We start from the raw sequence: 20,842 nt of genomic DNA, 5'->3' as shown, positions 1-20,842 counted from the left end.
GGGTAGAGACCGTCGAATCGTGGAAGTCAATGAATGGCTACGCAGGTGGTGTCGGAGAGAAGGCTTTGGATTCTTCGACCATGGGATGGTCTTCCAAGAAGGAGTGCTAGGCAGAGACGGGCTCCACCTAACGAAGAGAGGGAAGAGCATCTTCGCCAGCAGGCTGGCTAACCTAGTGAGGAGGGCTTTAAACTAGGTTCACCGGGGGAAGGAGACCAAAGCCCTGAGGTAAGTGGGGAAATGGGATCCTGGGAGGAAGCACAAGCAGGAGAGCGCAACAGGGGAGGACTCCTGTCTCATGCTGAGAAAGAGGGACGATCGTTGAGTTATCTTAAGTGCCTATACACAAATGCAAGAAGCCTGGGAAACAAGCAGGGAGAACTGGAAGTCCTGGCACAGTCAGGGAACTATGATGTGATTGGAATAACAGAGACTTGGTGGGATAACTCACATGACTGGAGTACTGTCATGGATGGATATAAACTGTTCAGGAAGGACAGGCAGGGCAGAAAAGGTGGGGGAGTTGCGTTGTATGTAAGAGAGGAGTATGACTGCTCAGAGCTCCGGTATGATACTGCAGAAAAACCTGAGAGTCTCTGGATAAAGTTGAGAAGTGTGAGCAACAAGGGTGATGTCGTGGTTGGAGTCTGCTATAGACCACCAGACCAGGGGGACGAGGTGGACGAGGCTTTCTTCTGGCAACTAGCAGAAGTTGCTAGATCACAGGCCCTGGTTCTCATGGGAGACTTTAATCACCCTGATATCTGCTGGGAGAGCAATACAGCGGTGCACAGGCAATCCAGGAAATTTTTGGAAAGTGTAGGGGACAATTTCCTGGTGCAAGTGCTGGAGGAACCAACTAGGGGCAAAGCTTTTCTTGACCTGCTGCTCACAAACAGGGAAGAACTAGTAGGGGAAGCAAAAGTGGATGGGAACCTGGGAGGCAGTGACCATGAGATGGTCGAGTTCAGGATCCTGACACAAGGAAGAAAGGAGAGCAGCAGAATACGGACCCTGGACTTCAGAAAAGCAGACTTTGACTCCCTCAGGGAACAGATGGGCAGGATCCCCTGGGAGAACAACATGAAGGGCAAAGGGGTCCAGGAGAGCTGGCTGTATTTTAAAGAATCCTTATTGAGGTTGCAGGAACAAACCATCCCGATGTGTAGAAAGAATAGTAAATATGGCAGGCGACCAGCTTGGCTAAACAGTGTAATCCTTGCTGATCTTAAACGCAAAAAAGAGGCTTATAAGGAGTGGAAGATTGGACAAATGACCAGGGAGGAGTATAAAAATATTGCTCAGGCGTGCAGGAGTGAAATCAGGAAGGCCAAATCACTCTTGGAGTTGCAGTTAGCAAGAGATGTTAAGAGTAACAAGAAGGGTTTCTTCAGGTATGTTAGCAACAAGAAGAAAATCAAGGAAAGTGTGGGCCCCTTACTGAATGAGGGAGGCAACCTAGTGACCGAGGATGTGGAAAAAGCTAATGTACTCAATGATTTTTTTGCCTCTGTCTTCACGCACAAGGTCAGCTCCCAGATTGCTGCACTGGGCAGTACAGCATGGGGAGAAGGTGGCCAACCCTCTGTGGAGAAAGAAGTGGTTCGGGACTATTTAGAAAAACTGGACGTGCACAAGTCCATGGGGCCGGATGCGCTGCATCCGAGGGTGCTAAAGGAGTTGGCGGGTGAGATTGCAGAGCCATTAGCCATTATTTTTGAAAACTCATGGCGATCGGGGGAGGTCCCAGATGACTGGAAAAAGGCTAATGTAGTGCCCATCTTTAAAAAAGGGAAGAAGGAGGATCCGGGGAACTACAGGCCAGTCAGCCTCACCTCAGTCCCTGGAAAAATCATGGAGCAGGTCCTCAAGGAATCAATTATGAAACATTTAGAGGAGAGGAAAGTGATCAGGAACAGTCAGCATGGATTCACGAAGGGGAAGTCGTGCCTGACTAACCTAATTGCCTTCTATGATGAGATAACTGGCTCTGTGGATGAGGGGAAAGCAGTGGATGTGTTATTTCTTGACTTTAGCAAAGCTTTTGATACTGTCTCCCACAGTATTCTTGCCACCAAGTTAAAGAAGTATGGGCTGGATGAATGGACTGTAAGGTGGATAGAAAGCTGGCTAGATCGTCGGGCTCAACGGGTAGTGATCAATGGCTCCATGTCTAGTTGGCAGCCGGTTTCAAGTGGAGTGCCCCAAGGGTCGGTCCTGGGGCCGGTTTTGTTTAATATCTTTATTAATGATCTGGAGGATGGTGTGGACTGCACTCTCAGCAAGTTTGCAGATGACACTAAACTAGGAGGCGTGGTAGATACACTAGAGGGTAGGGATCGGATACAGAGGGACCTAGACAAATTAGAGGATTGGGCAGAAAAAAACCTGATGAGGTTCAACAAGGACAAGTGCAGAGTCCTGCACTTAGGACGGAAGAATCCCATGCACTGCTACAGACTAGGGACCGAATGGCTAGGTAGCAGTTCTGCTGAAAAGGACCTAGGGGTCACAGTGGACGAGAAGCTGGATATGAGTCAACAGTGTGCTCTTGTTGCCAAGAAGGCTAACGGCATTTTGGGCTGTATAAGTAGGGGCATTGCCAGCAGATCGAGGAACGTGATCGTTCCCCTTTATTCAACATTGGTGAGGCCTCATCTGGAATACTGTGTCCAGTTTTGGTCCCCACACTACAAGAAGGATGTGGAAAAATTGGAAAGAGTCCAGCGGAGGGCAACAAAAATGATTAGGGGTCTGGAGCACATGACTTATGAGGAGAGGCTGAGAGAACTGGGATTGTTTAGTCTCCAGAAGAGAAGAATGAGGGGGGATTTGATAGCAGCCTTCAACTACCTGAAGGGGGGTTCCAAAGAGGATGGAGCTCGGCTGTTCTCAGTGGTGGCAGATGTCAGAACAAGGAGCAATGGTCTCAAGCTGCAGTGGGGGAGGTCCAGGTTGGATATCAGGAAAAACTATTTCACTAGGAGGGTGGTGAAACACTGGAATGCGTTACCTAGGGAGGTGGTGGAGTCTCCTTCCTTGGAGGTTTTTAAGGCCCGGCTTGACAAAGCCCTGGCTGGGATGATTTAGCTGGGAATTGGTCCTGCTTTGAACAGGGGGTTGGACTAGATGACCTCTTGAGGTCCCTTCCAACTCTGATATTCTATGATTCTATGATTCTATTTCAACATTTCTACTTTCAGACTTGGACGAACAGAAGTAAAGATGCACAAAAATGAAAATAACAGAGAAAACTTTTTCACAGATCAAAAAATGTTAATTTCAGTTTCAAGTGGCTTTTCATTTTATTGAACCTAGTCACTCCACTACTCATCTAACTTTCTCACTGTACAGGGATAGGGAAGATATGGGTGTATTTTCATTATTTCTCTATTGTTTTCCATTACTGTAATCTTCACTTAATTTAACATTGTCATGAGCCACAATATGGGAAGAATTGAATTCCTTTGGTAAAGATGTGCAGGCCTTTTTTGACATTTCTCTCAAATGTCCTACTTTCTCTGGCTGTGAGTGTGGCAATAGTAATAGCATGAGGTTGTTTGTAAATTTGTCTCTCTAGAGTCACATCAAGTGCTGTTCTGTCAAAGTCTGTTAATGATTTCTAGCCTACCCAGTATAAAACCATTAGAGTTTCCTCAGGGAATGGAGTATACAGAGTTATTCCCAAACTGCACTGAGAGCTTGCCATTTCAGTGAGAACAATATGTAAATCCTGTCTGCAACTAGATAATATTCTTATTCAACATATTTTTAGTATTCCATTGTAGGATTCCCTTAAGTGCAAAACATGGCATGGTTGCTATGGCTATTACATCACTGATTTGAGGGGGCTGTTAACTTAAATATATTTCCTGTTGCCACTTTGGATAAGCATTTCTCTAAGAATACAATATTGATTGGATTCCTAGCTGTCAATTATATACTCACAGCATAAAACAGGTATGAATTCACCTAGCTCTTTAATGTCTCACTGTCCTCTGTATGTGTGTGCCATGTTCTCTGAAAGATTCTCAGGAACCTAGTGCAAGTTTTTAGAGGAACTAGTTTTTTTTCCTAGCCTTCTGACTTTGGGATCAAATCATCTATCAAACTACTGATAATTGGTTTTAGGTAACTTGGTAAAGCTGGGGAGTTTGTTCTGCCTTGTATTAGATACACCAATATGGATTGTTGCTTACAGATTTATTGTTTCAGAGAGCACTGATACCTTCAATTCTTTCTTTAGGATGACTTGTCTTTTGTTCTTTCTTCTAGATATGACTGAAGACAAATGAGTAAGGGCTGAAAAGACCTTCATGGATGCACTGGAGAATCTTTCTATCTTGGAAATATCACCCAAGGGTTCTAATTAGCACTGGAGCACCTTAGTTCAATTGAGGCCTCCACATGAGACACTAGCTAGTTCAACATGCTTTGTGGGCCTCTGACCAGAAACAGATTCTCAGGCCCAGCATTCAGAAAAGTTGCAGCCTTGCAACTAGGGCTGATGAAGTGAGGTTGAAGTTATTGGCACTAAAAAAAATAATCAAACATAGCATATGCACAATTTTTCAATGAGTTTTAAATGTCTGGGAAGTTTACAAATTCTGTATGATCTCATTATTAAGATCATAATGGACAAAGAAAGGTCAGGTTCAGGGCACTAAATTTCATACATGACCCATTTTAAAATTAATATTTACTCAAACTGGTTAACAGATTTACTTCTAAATTTTCAGATAATTTATTCTATTAATTTATTAATTTATTCTATTAATTTATTCTACACTCAAAGGGCCAAACAGTAGGTACTGTAATTTTGAGGAAGATACTCTATTCTTTATAGGTACCAAAGTAGTTGAATCCCTGCTTCAAATGCAAATCTCAATTCAAACATGGAGCCACAACCAGCATCTCCACAATATATGACATACATTTTTCTTAGAGATTAAGGAACAAGTGTCTTCCTGTACAATACAGTACTATGTTCCAGGTGGCAATGAGGCACAGGCAGTTGGTTTGGGGGAATAGGCAGGTCTAAAAACTTTTGAGAATTATGAGAGTTCCCACCTGTCTTGGGCTAGAAGCATGAAACCTAAGTGTAGAAATCCAGCCAAATGGAGTTGAATTACAGGTAAATAATTTATTTTTCTCTCCTCAAACATTTTGAACTGGCTGACACCAATGCACTTTGCTCCATTTAAATAAATTCTTAGTAAAACATTAAAAATATAGCATCTGGGACCAAAATATACATCAGCAATCATAACTAAAGTCTTCTTAAATTTCAACTTTCTTTATCAAATCAGCATTATATGAAGAGAGATCTGATTTGTTATCAAAAGATTTGATGATGTGTGTATCTGTTGGCCTACATGCAATGGTCAGAACGTTTTAGCAAATTGCCCTCCAAAAGATCACTGTGCTCATTCTGGGGAGAAAAAATAATGGTTGAAGACATCCTGTTAAAATATTTTCGCATTAAAAAAATTCTCTTCAAATTGAAATACTATAGAATTCTACTGTCCTTTTACTGAAGTTATAAGCAGGCAGCTATTACTTGATAGCTACAAGTAAGGACTCTTATTCTTAGCCAATGTTGTCACTGATATCCTTTCCAGCTTAGTTCCATGGGAAGGGACAGGTGGGGCAAAAACACATAAGTATTTAAAAACTTATTACTTTATTTTTACTGATGAAACATACATTTCCCTGGAAACAAGAATAAGAACTAGAAGCCAGCAGCTGACATTGATACTACTTCTTAGCTGAATGTATTGCTTAAAAAGTGGTCCCATTCTGAAAATAATATAGTTTCATTCAACAGATCTCCTTCCTCAGTGTATCTTGAGTTACACATGCTCACTATTGACTAAAGTAAGTTTTTACTACTTTTTGGTTGCTTGTAGTACTGAAGACCCAATACAATTCAGAAAGGCTGAACTGGATTCTGTTCCTTCATGTTCATTATCTACAGAATTGTTTAATAGGATTTAGCTACTGGACCACAGGAACAAACCCAGTGAGGGTAGTGTGTTTGCATGTAGATCACTGAGCACATAACTGAAAGAAAATGAGGTTAAATGCATGAATAAATAAATAGCTGAGGGCCTAACGTGGCCTGAAAAATATTTGTTACTGGCAATGATATAAAAGGAGATAGGACTGTACCATGGTTTTCATGGAGGCAGATTAAGGCCTGTAACTGGGAACCTAGAAGAAAGGCCAGGAGGGTAACTAAGTCAGGTAGGCATCACTGGAGAATGGAAATCCTCCCATGAACACTGTCAACTTCCTTGGCAAAAAAATAAAACAGATGTTTAAAAAAACTGAGTAAAGCAAAATCAATAACCACCTACCATTTTTTGTATTTTAAATATTTTCTTCCCCTCAAAATCACTTTCTTGGGCTTTTCTGTAGGTTGAGTCCCTGTATGACATTACATTTGTGACTTTTGACACTGTGGTGTTAAATGGAAGGAGTGAGTTCAAATCTGCTAGAAATCTGAAGAGAAGGCTTTAATGGATATGAGAAGTTCCCAAGATTGTCAGCATCCACTTGGGGGAATTATTTCTGTGATTTTTTTATGTTTTATTAAGAGTTTTAAACCACATCTGAAGCAGAAAACCTCAAGACACGCTTATCTGTGGGGCCAGGAAAGTGCCAACACAAATGTCTTGGACGCAGATGGAAAAAGGGGCTATTATATTCATATTGACTTCCTAACTCTGTTAATATAAAGAAAACTGTTGCATCAATAGAAAAATATGTTGTAATACATTCCCTTCGAGATGAACCTTTAGATCTCATAAAGCTGTCATTTCTAGTCAATACTGATGATATAAAGAATCTGTTTGGCATGATGAACACTGACATCTTTGCTGCTATCAGGCACAGTGTGAAAATCAGAGAAAATATCACATATTAAATAGATTGTCCATCTTTGCCCATCACTAAATGACTTTGGTCAGGATGAGTGAAGGTACTTTAGCACAACTGACAGCCATTTGTTCAAAAGGGTAAGCAAAATGCTCAACACTGACAGAAAAGGTCATTCTGTTTGTGGGAACTGCACAGAGATTCTGACTGTTCCAAGGCTGTTAATACAACACATCAACATTGGGGGCAGCATTTAAAATAAAAATTGCTCCTGAAACTGATGTATGAAAAAAAAAAAAAAAAAGCTGACAAAGCTGCCAGTCATTTTTCTCCTAGATGTGAGCAGATCCACTGAAGTTAAGGATTACTCATCTGCTTGAAGTTAAGGATGCATGTAAGTTTGTGTAGGGATCAGGGTTGAAGTTCCAAAACGTTGCTTTACTATTAGTGTCACAGGGATTAAAAACAAAACACATACACCCGACACACATTTCAAAACTAGGTAGCACCTTGTACTGGAGGATGGGCTCCCAGATAGCTACAGTGAATTCTGTAGAGAGTTTCTGAGAATCTTCTGGCAAAATATTCAGATCATTTAAAAAAAGTTCTACAGAATTCCCATAGGATGTTAATTTCACACCCACTTTATGCTTTGCAAAAGTAGTTGTCAAGGAAACTAATTAGTTGCATAATCATAATTGCAGTAATTACCTGTATCTAAGGGACTATATGCTACATGTTCAAATAGTTGGAAAAGCATGTGCATAAAATGAAAAATGCTCCATCTCCATTTAGATGTTGGTTACCTGAATTGCCTTTTATACACAAGTATAGAGCTTTGTTACCACACGTGCAGGTATTTTGTGTTTGTGTCAGTTGTTGCAATTATTTATGATTTTAAAAAATTATAAACAATTGTAAATGGGTACGCTTATATTTCATTAGATATATCTATATCTAAGAAGCATTAAGGTGAAACTTTCATACTGTTAAACAATTCCAAATATATCAAACATATAAAGGAAATTGGTTTGCCTTTCTTCTGTTTTTCACAAGGTTTTATCACATTTTCTACTTGCAAAAGTTTTTTCATTGAGATGAAAGCTTTTTCATAGAGTCATATGAGCAAGGCCAGAAGGGACTATTGTGATCATCTAGTCTGACCTTCTGCATAGAACTTCCCCACAATAATTGCTAGAGCAAATCTTTTTTCCTTACAGCCCACATCTCCATTTCCATTTTGTCCTGAGGTAAAATCTTAATGCTGAACTGTGACACCACAATGTTTCTGTGGCAAACAGATTGATGTCATAAGACATCCCCTTTCACTGCAGGATCAAACAGAAGTAGACTGGACTGTGAGGGAACTGAGCCCCTGTCAAGATCCAAACAAATTTCCACCGATTTACACCAACCAAAGGCACAAACCAACACCCTTCTTACACCAGGGCTTGATCTGATCCTAAACTATTCTTACTAAGTTATGTGGCATGCTTCTTAACTGTATATAAATTCCAGAAATAGTACTTTTAATATCAACGGATTGTTTCTGATGATATAGAATCATAGAATCATAGAATATCAGAGTTGGAAGGGACCTCAAGAGGTCATCTAGTCCAACCCCCTGCTCAAAGCAGGACCAATTCCCAGCTAAATCATCCCAGCCAGGGCTTTGTCAAGCCGGGCCTTAAAAACCTCCAAGGAAGGAGACTCCACCACCTCCCTAGGTAACGCATTCCAGTGTTTCACCGGGAAAAGCCATTCACATAGATGGGAAAAGCCATTCACATAGATGCCTAAGACATTTCTCTTTAAAATATGTTTTCTAAAAAAATCCGCTAACAATGTAGTGGGTTGATTGTTCTTTAGCAGCTGATAAGATAACAGGAGAAAAAAATAATGTTTTAATTATCTGAAATATTTCCAGTGATACATCAAGGCTATAGGTCATTTGGAATCAACACTAGTGAAACCAGAGCTGTTCATACATTCAGACCCCATAGGAAACACAAGAATTGATATGGTATTACTTTTCTCCTTTTTTCCATTGGCCTTGATATATATTTGGCAAGTTTTAAATTTTAGTGTAATACATTATCTGTGTAATTTATAGCATACATAAAACCTCTGTGAAAATTAGACGCTGCAAAAGTTTAGCACTGATTTTTAAATTTAAATGTTACTGCCATAACCTGAACTAAAACCTTGAAAACTCATAGTTCTAAAATTAAGATGTTTTAGTTATAGCAGATTAGAAAACATCTGAAAATCCTAAAAAACTAATTTATGTTCATTGCGTAAATTAAATTAATCAAATTAGACCTTTGCTGAAAATGATGCATGGGAATCGGTAAGTTGTGCCTCAAATTTCAGTTTGAAATATTTTTTAAAGGTTACATTTTAACCCTCAAGAAGTTAATAACTGAAACACTACTAGCCCTGAACTACTGTGTATTTTTGCTTTTTTAAACTGTTAACACCAAATTACAGAAGCACTTATGCACATGAGCAACTTTATTTATAGGAATAGTCACATTTGAAGAGTTGGAACTTTAGGACTTTATACACTTAAAGTTCCTTAAAGAGGAACTAAAGAGATTAAATCAAAACAGACCTATTTAAAGGCTTGATCTTGCAAGGTGCTGAGTATGCAACCTGCTCAAGCAGAGCCCTTAATACCATGCTTAATTTAAAGCATGAGTAGTCCCATTGACTTGGACTGAACCCCAGGATACCAACACATGAATAGATTTACAACAGACAACAAAAACCATTAAAAACAAAAAACTTACAAGGATACAGCAAGTGCATTTCTGAATAACAATCTCTCTTATTAACTGCCAGTAACTGAGGTTGGGGTTCTGTGTTTCTTCTGCAATTATGGATGACTTCACTAATACCAATAGTAGTGAAAGGAAAGGAACTTTGACTGAAAGGCCTTTGGGGCAGGGACCATCTTTCTGTTGTGTGTGTACAATGCATAGCACAATGGGGTCCTAGCCCATGACTAGAGATCCTAGGCCCTAGGTAATATAAATAACAACAACAAACTCCTCCAGTTTAGTGGTTATACATCCAATCTTTGCTGACAATAAAGAGTACTGGGATGTCAAGTCTAGGCAGTTAAAAAGATTTTCAGTTCTCAATAAGCTTAAGTTCAGAGACTGCAGCAAGAATCAAAGAGCACACATGTTAAATACTATCAGCAGAAAACAACCAGTTCAATATTAGACTATATTTTAAAATTAACTTACCAGTAATAATGTTGGGCTTTGGTGGCATGCTGAACTCATACAATGTTGGTTCGGAATAACCCAGTCTATTGGCAGCAGTAATTTGCACTTCATAACCCATGGTCCATTGCAGATGCTCTAAGATTATGTGGTCTCTACTACCCTGTACTTTTTTCTCTAGCCAATGGTCTTCCTTATCTTTCTGTAAAGATGCAAATATTAGTTTAAATAATCACAAATTCATATACTAAAGCCACAATTGTTAAGGTTGCATAACCTAAATTAAGCCCCAAATCTTTTTCAAAGTTCTCACAGTCCATTTTGCCTTCAATATGAGTTGTAGGTAATGAGCTCCTCTGAAATTAGGACATTTTTTACTTTGGTCCCTAAATATGATTTAAGAACATATCATTAGGCACCTGAGTTTGAAAATTTTGTTATAAATTTGTATTTTGTTCAAGTACTGATGCCCATTTCAAAGCATAGAAGAATCACAATTTATATGTTCTTGTAAAGGTACAAAACTGCTTCATTTAGAATAAATGAAGTTTCAGTGATTTTTATTATAATCAGTTTTTTTTTTAAAGAAAATTCCCAATATAAACAAAGTTGATCAGTTACTGAATGCAATAAATAAATGCTCATAAAAACATAGTTGTGACTGCATCTGTCCTTAGTCTCAGTGCAGAACTCTGAACAATAATGGAAATTCATTGGCCCTATGTTAACGGGATATCCCACTCAAGTAGGTTATGAACTCATTTATAACATCCTGTAGGATATATAATATCATATACAGTATATTTTACAGTTTTCTGAATTCAAACCTTTCATGATTATTAACTTTCACACGGAGCAGCTAATTTAATTACATGTAATTAAATAATCAGTTAAAACTGCCTTATTTTTATTGAAGCTAAACATATATGTAAGGCCCTCATCAGTGAAAGTAGCACAAGTTATTTGACAGAAATTATATTACATATAAAAGATGGATATATAAAATATTTTTTTGAGATCTTAAGGTACACACACAAAAAAATAAATAAAAAATAAATATATAAACACACTGTATTGGTATACTTCAGTAATGAAAGTAAAGATGTGTGTTTGAGCTACAGAGTTCAGTAGTCCACAGTTACTTCCTGTGATGAGGGAGTCTGGGTCGGTAAACTCAGAGGAGGTCCAGAAGATCAAGAAGAAACTTGCAAGGAGTCCAGGAAGGTAGCAGAAGGAGCTGGCAGACCACAGTTACCAGATATAGGGTCCCTGGACTAGAACACAGAGTAGTGGACAGGCTTGGATTCCCCTACCAGCCACTAGAAAAGCAGCAACGAACCTGGCCTTGGACTGGAAGGCTGACTGGAACGGCAGTTTGGCTGCTGATCCAGTGGGACTTTGATACCCTGGAAGGGGAGGACTATAGTGACCTGGCCAGAGGGCTGTGTCACAAAGAAGGAGCACCCTGAGTCTCAGAGAAACAGAGAGACCACAGGGCGAGGAAAAGGGCATCAGATCTAAGTGAAGCAAATCCCCAGATGTGGTCACAAGGAGGCATCCCAGTAGTGAATGTACCCCATGACAGGCATATTCTTTTCAAAAGATGAAATCCAAGGCCTGAATTCAACGACAACATTATGTGAGAAAGGTTTAGCAGTATGTTGCTAACACAAATTGCAATCGATTAGAATAAAGGCAAAATTGGGAGAGTGAGCTGCCTGGGATTCCATCAAGCTTTGCTACCTCATCTTTCCCTAAACCAGGATAAACCCTTTTTTCAGAGCCCACCAATGGCATCTTAGGTAAACAGATAAAAAGAAGAGCAGAAAATTCCTTTATTATCACTGATATCTCATATGAATTTTCAAGAGTCCTTTACTCAGGATAGTACTGAGCAATATGCTCAGGCTAATTTATTTGCTAGTGTGTGTGTGCGCATGTATGTGGGAAATCCACTCACTGTTTCTATAAATCTCCCTGTTTATGCTAAGCCCCTTTAATTGATTACTTTAGAAGCAGAAAAACAGAACCATAAAGAAAGATTTCTACCTCATTAGGCCTTTCTTGTTATTATAATGCTAATTATTATTTATAGAATGCTGTACACAGTGCTTTACCAACACATAAAAAACAAGAAGCTCCTTTAAAGCAAGCACTTGCAATCTAAAATCTGTTCCTTTAGGTACAAAGGCCTCCTATTAGTACTACTATTAGCAGTTTCGTCTCTAATATACATCAAGAAATGTAAATCTTCAGATGTTACAGTTAGAACAGCATTAGCTTCAGAGATTGCACTGTGTTTTTTGTTTTGTTTTCTGTAGCACTGCTTATTAAGTAGATCACAGATGTTGTAAGCCTGGTCACTGGGCACTATTATGACTGAGATTTTCAAAGCTGACTAGGAGAACTGAATGCCAATTTCCATTAATTTTAAGGCTTAGGGAACGAGTTTTTTTTTCAAAGTATAATCTCTTTGCTGAAACAAACCTCACACAAAATCATAGACCAAAGAATATGATTCACTATATGTATAATGCCAACTCCTTGCTAAGTGCTTTACAGAAGGTATGAAGCCAAATGGTAAATTTTTCAAAAATGTGTAAAGGTCATATTTTTAAAGGTATTTTGGTGCCTACAGATAAGCTCCTAATGGATTTATGAAAAACAACTAGGTATCTAAATCTAATTGACTGACTTAGGCCTTGTCTGCATTACAGAGGAAATTCAATCTAAGCTATGCAATTTGAGCTACATAAATAGCGTAACTCAAATTGACTTAGTTTAGATCTACTTACCAGGGGGTCCACGCTACGAGATGTTGAGGGGAGACGTTCTCCCGTTGATTCCCCCTATTCTTCTGGATCCGGTAGAGTACAAGAGTCGATGGGAGAGTGATCTGCGGTCGATTTAGTGGGTCTTCACTAGACCCGTTAAATCAACCACCAATGCATCCATCACCACTCGTTGATCCCCGGTATAGACTATCCCTGAGACTTCTAAGAACTTACTGGTCAATTGGGATGTAGAGACAGATGACACCATACACGTTAGTAAAATACAAAGCAAATTCAAGAAACTTGGCAGCCAAAGTAGAACTCTGAGAAACCAGATCCAGTACTCAACTGCCATGTGGTAGGTGTCCCAAAGAAGGAAGAAAGAACAACTGCTGTCTTCTAAAATATCCATATAAGTAAACAAATATTTCCTAGTGCAGATAAAAAAAAAAGAACCAAATTGAACTGAATCCCACCACAGCCTCCAATCCAAAGTCTTGCCAATGCAAAAGCTCAGAGCCTTAATATCAACATTGTGACAAGTGAAAATAGGGACCAATCCTCAAAAGGAAACAACTTCCTCTAATCCTGAGATAGCTTTATGGATACACTGCACAAAAGGATGTAAGCCTTTGGGGAAAAAAGACAAAAGACTTTAATTTTTCATTGTGGTATCCAGTCAAACTTCAAATAATTTACAAAGGGAAGCCAAAAATGTACGGTACTCCAGTGGAACTGATGGATATTTTAGACTTCAAAGAGACCTTAGGTGAGTCTTTAAAATCACCTTGGGAACTAAGCAGATAACCAGTGTGAAGTAGAGAGATGGGAATAGGAAATACCAGAAATCTTCACGAAAGAAGAAAGAAAAATGCATGGTGAATATTAAAAGATGTAGACTCCCCTTGATTCCCCAAAAAGTGAAGAAAAACAAGTTAGTCAATATTTGGTTAGCAGCAACTTTGAAACTACTGTTGGTGGGCGACTCACACTTGTTTTTTAAGGAGCTGGGGACTGCAGGTAGGCAGTAATGCTCTACAAAGAGATGTAAACAATTCCTGTTTTAATATTGATGTATTAGTTTCTTCTATCATTTTCTTGCTCTGGTTGGGAACTGGCAAGACAATATGCCACCAAGGAAGCAGGGTCTGAGAACTCATTAGGAACAAGCCTTGCAGAATAGGGATGAGAGGCCTATGGTTATTGGACCAGCAGCTATGTAGGCTGTTACTTACTGGAGATGGCTCAAAAATGCAATATGCCAAATTCGCTGCTGGTGGGAATGGACAAAGCTCCATTGAAGTCAGGGGAGCTGCACTGTTTGCCAACTTGGACGTTTTTATTGTGTCTCGCAATATTTGATGCTCTTCATATAGCCCCACCTCCTGGTGATTATGTAAGAATCTCAGCTTTCAGTGGACAAAAAATAAAAAGTTCCTGGTCCTCATGGTTACAGAGAAAAGCTCAGAAATGTGATCTGAATGCACCATAAAAGCTCAAAAACCAGGGGAAAATTCAAAGGACCCCAAAGGAAGTTGGGTATGTCATTATTTGATTCTGGATACAATGGTACCAGGGGTGTCAGGGGAAAGTTTTCTTAGCTGAACATATTTTTTCTTTTCAAATCCACTGGCATTCTGTGGCCTGAAGGAGGATTTCTCCCTTCCAAATCTATGGAACCCCCCCTTACACTAAGCCTCCCTACTTAGGCTTAAAGCAGTAGGTGAGGATTTGGGCCTAAAACAATAACCCAGAAGTGTTGAAAAATTTGTATTCACAATTTTATACTCTGCAGTATATAACAGAAAGATCTGTGCTTCAGAATTACTTGGTTAAGTTTATGAAAGTCTATGAAACAGAACAATTCTCAGATGCAAAAACTGACAGGAGTAGAACAGGCAATTTACATAATACAAACTGAAAAATGCCCTAGACCAGATGGCTTTGCTGTGATCTTTTATGAAGACTTTCCTCAGTCTTAGCAAGAGTCTTGTAGAAATATTAATAATGAAGGAACTGATCCCTAGTATCAAATAAGCGATTGTAAAACACTGCTCCCAAAGAAGGAAAACCTGTTGATTGATGTTCAGCTTATTATCTAATATACTTGTTAAACACACAAGCAAAGATGTTGATCAAGAGGCTGGTAATGAGGCTGGAGGGAGTTATAGGAAAGCTAATTAAATGGGACCAAAAGGGATCAGAGAGGGGAAGCAGTTAACAGATAACTAAGAACTTTAAATAGCATCCATTCATTCTGATGAAAGCATCATGAACATATGATTGTATTTCTTTAGGCATCCAATTGGAAAAAATAATTTAACTCAATTGGAGAAATATGGACTTTAGCCAAACAAAAGCAATATCTATCTATGGTTATAATGCTCCAAGGTACTGCTTTAATGGAGGAGGAGATTGCCGTGGGGAAAAAGCAGTTGCACTACACACTGGTCATGTTCTCAAGGCTACCTCCCCTAGTTGTTCCCCCTCTTCCATTCTCCCTAGCGCATGTTGCATTTCCCCTTTCTTGGTAGCTTTTCCCTCATTTCTCTCTTCCTCATTTCATCTCCTTCTCGTTTACCAGATTGCTGTTGTCTCTCTTTACCCTTTCCATAAAGGCTCACTTCAAGTCCTAGAAGTAATGGAAGAAAATAAGAAAAGAAAAATTGAGATGGTCAAAACCAGGTAGACTGGAAGATAGTTCATGTAACGCCAATATTTAAAAAGCTCTAGAGGTGATCCTGGCAATTACAGACCAGTAAGTCTAACGTCAGTACCCGGCAAATTAGTTGAAACAATAGTAAAGAATAAAATTGTCAGACACATAGAAGAACATAAATTGTTGGGCAAAAGTCAGCTTGGTTTCTGTAAAGAGAAATCATGTCTTACTAATCTATTAGAGTTCATTGAAGGGGTCAACAAACATGTGGACAAGGGGGATCCAGTAGACATAGTATACTTAGATTTCCAGAAAGCCTTTGACAAGGTCCCTCACCAAAGGCTCTTACGTAAATTAAGTTGCCCTGGGATAAGAGGGAAGATCCTTTCATGGATTAAGAATTGGTTAAAAGACAGGGAACAAAGGGTAGGAATAAATGGTAAATTTTCAGACTGGAGAGGGGTAACTAGTGGTGTTCCCCAAGGGTCAGTCCTAGGACCAGTCCTATTCAACTTATTCATAAATGATCTGGAGAAAGGGGTAAACAGTGAGGTGGCAAAGTTTGCAGACGATACTAAACTGCTCAAGATAGTTAAGACCAAAGCAGACTGTGAAGAACTTCAAAAATATCTCACAAAACTAAGTGACAAACTGGCAAATGAAATTTAATGTGGATAAATGTAAAGTAATGCACATTGGAAAAAATAAGCCCAACTATACATACAATATGATGGGGGATAATTTAGCTACAACTAATCAGGGAAGAGATCTTGGAGTCATCGTGAATAGTTCTCTGAATACACCCACGCAGTGTGCAGTGGCAGTCAAAAAAGCAAACAGGATGTTAGGAATCATTAAAAAAAGGATAGAGAATAAGCCAGAGAATATCTTATTGCCCTTATATAAATCCATGTTACGCCCACATCTTGAATACTGCATACAGATGTGGTCTCTTCATCTCAAAAAAGATATAATACTGGCATTAGAAAAGTTATTTATTTGTTCCCATAATATAAGGACTAGGGGCCACCAAATGAAATTAATGGGCAGCAGATTTAAAACAAATAAAAGGAAGTTCTTCTTCGTACAGTGCACAGTCAATCTGTGGAACTCCTTGCCTGAGGAGGTTGTGAAGGCTAGGACTGTAACAGGGTTTAAAAGAGAACTAGATACATTCATGGAAGTTAAGTCCATTAATAGCTATTAGCCAGGAGGATGGGTAAGGAGTGGTGTCCCTAGCCTCTGTTTGTCAGAGGGTGGAGACGGATGGCAGGAGAGAGATCATTTGATCATTACCCGTTAGGTTCACTCCCTCTGGGACACCTGGCATTGGTCACTGGTGGTAGACAGGATACTGGGCTGCATGGACCTTTGGTCTGACCCAGTAAGGCCATTCTTATGTTCTTATATTAAATACAATTTCATGCAGTTTTTTCTTTACGAACATTCATTCATTCTTGGATAACTATGAGGGGGAAAAAATGTTTTCTTGACTCACTGATTTTTTTAAAACCTGGTATGTCACAATTTCATGACATTTCATAAAATAAAAATGTAGAGACACATACACATAATAATATGGACAATATCAAATATTCTCTGGGGATGGATGGATATATACTATATATATATATAGTATTCAGTATACAGGAATAATGTAGGAATGATGTTTTGTGGCAGCTTGGAATTGTTATTTAAATCAAAAAGTTTATATGGACTTTGTATATTGTACACTTACTAGTCACAAATTACATAAAACAGATGTTTTAAGTGAATGTATTATATTTTGGCCAAAGGGCAGACCAAAGAACATACAACACACAAACTTAAAGTTCCAAACTTATCCGATATAGGCCTAGAATTAAGTAACATAGGAACATCTCAGAACATATAAGTGAGAAGAATTAAGGTCTCTATAGTGTGTACATGCATTAAATCCATATCTTGACCTGAGACTTTTAACATGTATTTTATATCTTTCTGTACATAAATATCTAGACATAACATATTTAACTGGAAACTCAACTTCACACAATTGTGTTATAGCTTAACAGTCCTTTGCTCATTTTACTAGCATGTCTCATTTTACTAGCATGTCAATTGCTTTTTTCCCCCCTCTCATCTCCACTGAGATATTCTGTAACCTACTGGACTGCAAGTCACTTAAATAGGTCAATTAAGATTTAGGGATTTGTGATATAAACACTGCTGTTAGTCCCTCAGGCTATTACTGCAAGATCTGCCACCTCACTCTCAATTGATTTTGAACAACCAATCTTCTTTGGCTTTGGTTAGTCCAGGAAAATCACTTCACATACCAAGTTTACAACTATAATTCCACGGCTATCATCAAACTAGAAATTACATAATGAGAAATATGCATGACAAAAACTATTTATAATAGAATATGTTTGCCCATTGACAGAGCTAACACTAAAGGTAAATAAAAAATAGCACTTAAAATAATGTCTTGCAGCTTGCTAGTTTCTATATAATGTAAGGTCCTAGCTATCAGCTGTTTAATGTATCCAAATACACAATTTCATGCCCCTGGTTTCTTTCACACTGACAGTCTATCTGGACTTGTACCTCTCCTTTTATACACCAGTGCTGGTAAAATGACCTCCTGGTTACACCTAGTAAGGTAATACTGGGCGGATGGCAGATGGTATGGTCACTCATAGCATATGCAGAAGTTAAGACAAGTGCAATGATAAAACTTACACTCGTTGAGTCAAATTCACTACTTTTGCTGGTGGTAAATTTGTCTCCCCACCATGTTTAGGTATGCTACACTATATGTTGGGAAAGGAAATACAGTTTTAAGTATCCTGCTGTTGTAATAAGAAAATAAACACACATTTTCAAATCCTTTTCCCTTTAAATGAAGATCTCAGGAAATGAATGACCACTGTAATGTCGCTAACAAAATGAATGACCGCCCTGCACCTATAAGCAGGGTTTTTTGAGTTGGGCTGGCCCAGTGAAGGGAACAGTGCTTTATGGCTGGAGGTGGTGGGGTGTGAGGAGATGAAAACTGCTGCAGCAAATCCCTTAGGAATGCAGGGTTTGAAAAGGAGCAGCACTGTGCCGAAAGCCTTCCTTTTTACACAGACCAAAGCCCTTCCTCCGCCTTCATTCCACGGAAAAAGGCAGGAACTAACAGCAAGTCTCAGAAGGAGTCCTCTGGGGTACTACAGCTTAACTCGGCTCCACTCCAGGTGGAAGCAGAGCAGTGAGCAGGAAGAGGGAGGAGGAATGGAGAAGCAGGCTCTTGTCCCAGCATGGCTCCAGGCAGACAGGGCCGGCTTTAGTCACTGCGGGGCCCTATTCGAAGGAGCTGCCGCCGAAATCCCACCGCTGTCTTCGGCAGCAACAATTGAGCTGCTGCCGCCGACAGTGCTGGGACTTCTGCAGCAGTTCAAACAGATGCCAGTGCCGTCGGTGGCACTACAGCAGAGGGATCTTCCTCCCCGGCAGAGATTGAGCTGCCGCCAAAGACAGCACCGGGACTTCAGTGGCAGCTCCTTCGGGACGACGCGGGGCCCCCCTAAGGCACGGGGACCAATTCCAGGGAATTGGTGGAATTGCCTTAGGGCTGGCCCTGCAGGCAGACACAGAAAAATGAGAGCGGGGAGAAACAGGGGGAGGATTAATTCTCCCTTTCTCCTGGTTCAGGCGGGCGAGGCAAGCATAGCAGAGTGAAATCACAAAGGGAGGTGAGTAGGGAGGCAGCTCAGAGTCAGATTCTGTCCCTAGGTATACAGACGAGGAGAGGGAGGGGAAGTGTAGTCCCCTCTCAGAGCAGCTGTGCAGTGCACAGAGGTTTAGGGAATAGGGTTTCTGGTTTTACCTGCTGTACAACAGGGGGTGGAATTTTGCTTCTCCCTCCCAATTAGTGTCGATGGGACAGGGAATTGGGGAGGAATCAAACCCTGCACAGGGCAGACGGAGTACAGTGATTTGGGCCAGTGTGAGCCAATGACAGGAGGATCCTTGCAATAAGGGTGAGGGACTGGGGAGCCTGGGATAGTGCCTTTCATATAAAAGGGCAGCCTATCAGGCTTGGGCAAGGGGGGGCTCAAGGTGAAGCACTCACGCAGGCAACTGAGCTGGCTGCGTTTGATGGTGGGGCAGTCAGCCGGGATTTGATACAAGTAATCAGGGTTATTGTGTCTGAGATTGTTTCCAAAGCTTTGCAGGCCCTACAAGGTATAATGGCTCGCCCAGATCTAGGACATTCTACTCAGGTGATTGCAGGAGATGAGGCAGACACAGAGGGCAGGAGTGAGTTAAATCAACAATGGATAAAGGTTCCCAATTGCAAAGGTGTTTGGATCTGCTTTGGGGAGAGGTACATGAGGTGGTTTAGGGTCCAATACGAAAATGATGTGGCAAAGGTGAGGATTGTGGGCACTAGTGGTTCCTCTGAGGCTTACCCCATCATTTGGTTGGGTTTTGGGGGGATAATCACATGGGCTAGCCAGAAACTGTCTCAATTTGTCTGGGCCTATAAGCAGATGCAGAGTGTAAGCAGATGCAGGCTAATTAAGTTCCTCCAACATGGGGACAGCCATGGGAGAGGTGTCTTGCTAAGGCTGCATTCTTTAGCTATGCTTGTGTTACAACTGAAGCTTACCCAGAGAAGCCCGGCTTGTTAGATATATAAATATAATCGGGCGGGCATGCAATACATTCACAGGCATACATTTCTTTATGCAGTGACTTTTGCAGCATCTGTACGTTCAGGCATGCATGCAAACCATGTTTTGGGTCTCATACAGCACATTACTGCCACAATGGTGAGGGGAGGTACAGGACGCAGGGTAGAACAAATGCCTTCTGCAGGTAGGCCCTGTTTGAACAGCGTGTGGGTGGCAGAAGGCAGGCCAGTGCAAGGGGACAGCTTCAAGCATTGGAATGGTCTAAGGCTTCCTGTGGGACTACCCCAGCAAAGCCAATGGGTCAAATGTATGTGTTGGGTTTCTTTTAATGGGGGTTCTTATCCCCTTTATATGCAATAATAATGATTAAAGTCAAGGGTGGGGTTTGGCCATGTTGTTAAGGCAATAATTCCACAAGAATTAATTTGGGGTACAGGGGCAGGGCCATCCAGCCAATTGCCTGTGGACAACTTGTGAGTTTCCCCCAAGGCTAGCTTCAAGCAGCAGAAGAATAGGCTATGGCCTCCAGTGGAACTACCTCAGTAAGGCTGTTGGGTCAAATTTGTGGGCTGGGTTTAATGATTATCTTTTTTATGTACAATAATAATAATTAAAGTCAGGGGTGAGGTTTGG

At 40.2% G+C, this 20,842-nt stretch overlaps 1 protein-coding gene across 2 annotated transcripts in view; it reads right to left on the bottom strand.

Moving 5' to 3' along the window:
• NCAM2 (neural cell adhesion molecule 2) overlaps positions 1–20,842 on the bottom strand; it is a 529,484-nt gene that overhangs the window by 56,496 nt on the left and 452,146 nt on the right. For both annotated transcript variants that reach the window (XM_054047466.1, XM_054047474.1), the window contains exon 15: positions 10,134–10,314. In XM_054047466.1, coding sequence (XP_053903441.1) covers positions 10,134–10,314 — 181 coding nt within the window. The remainder of the gene's footprint in view (positions 1–10,133; positions 10,315–20,842) is intronic.

This window comes from Malaclemys terrapin, chromosome 1 (genome assembly GCF_027887155.1).
Source record: "Malaclemys terrapin pileata isolate rMalTer1 chromosome 1, rMalTer1.hap1, whole genome shotgun sequence".
NCBI lineage: Eukaryota > Metazoa > Chordata > Testudines > Emydidae > Malaclemys > Malaclemys terrapin.
This window is presented reverse-complemented; position numbering and strand designations above follow the sequence as displayed.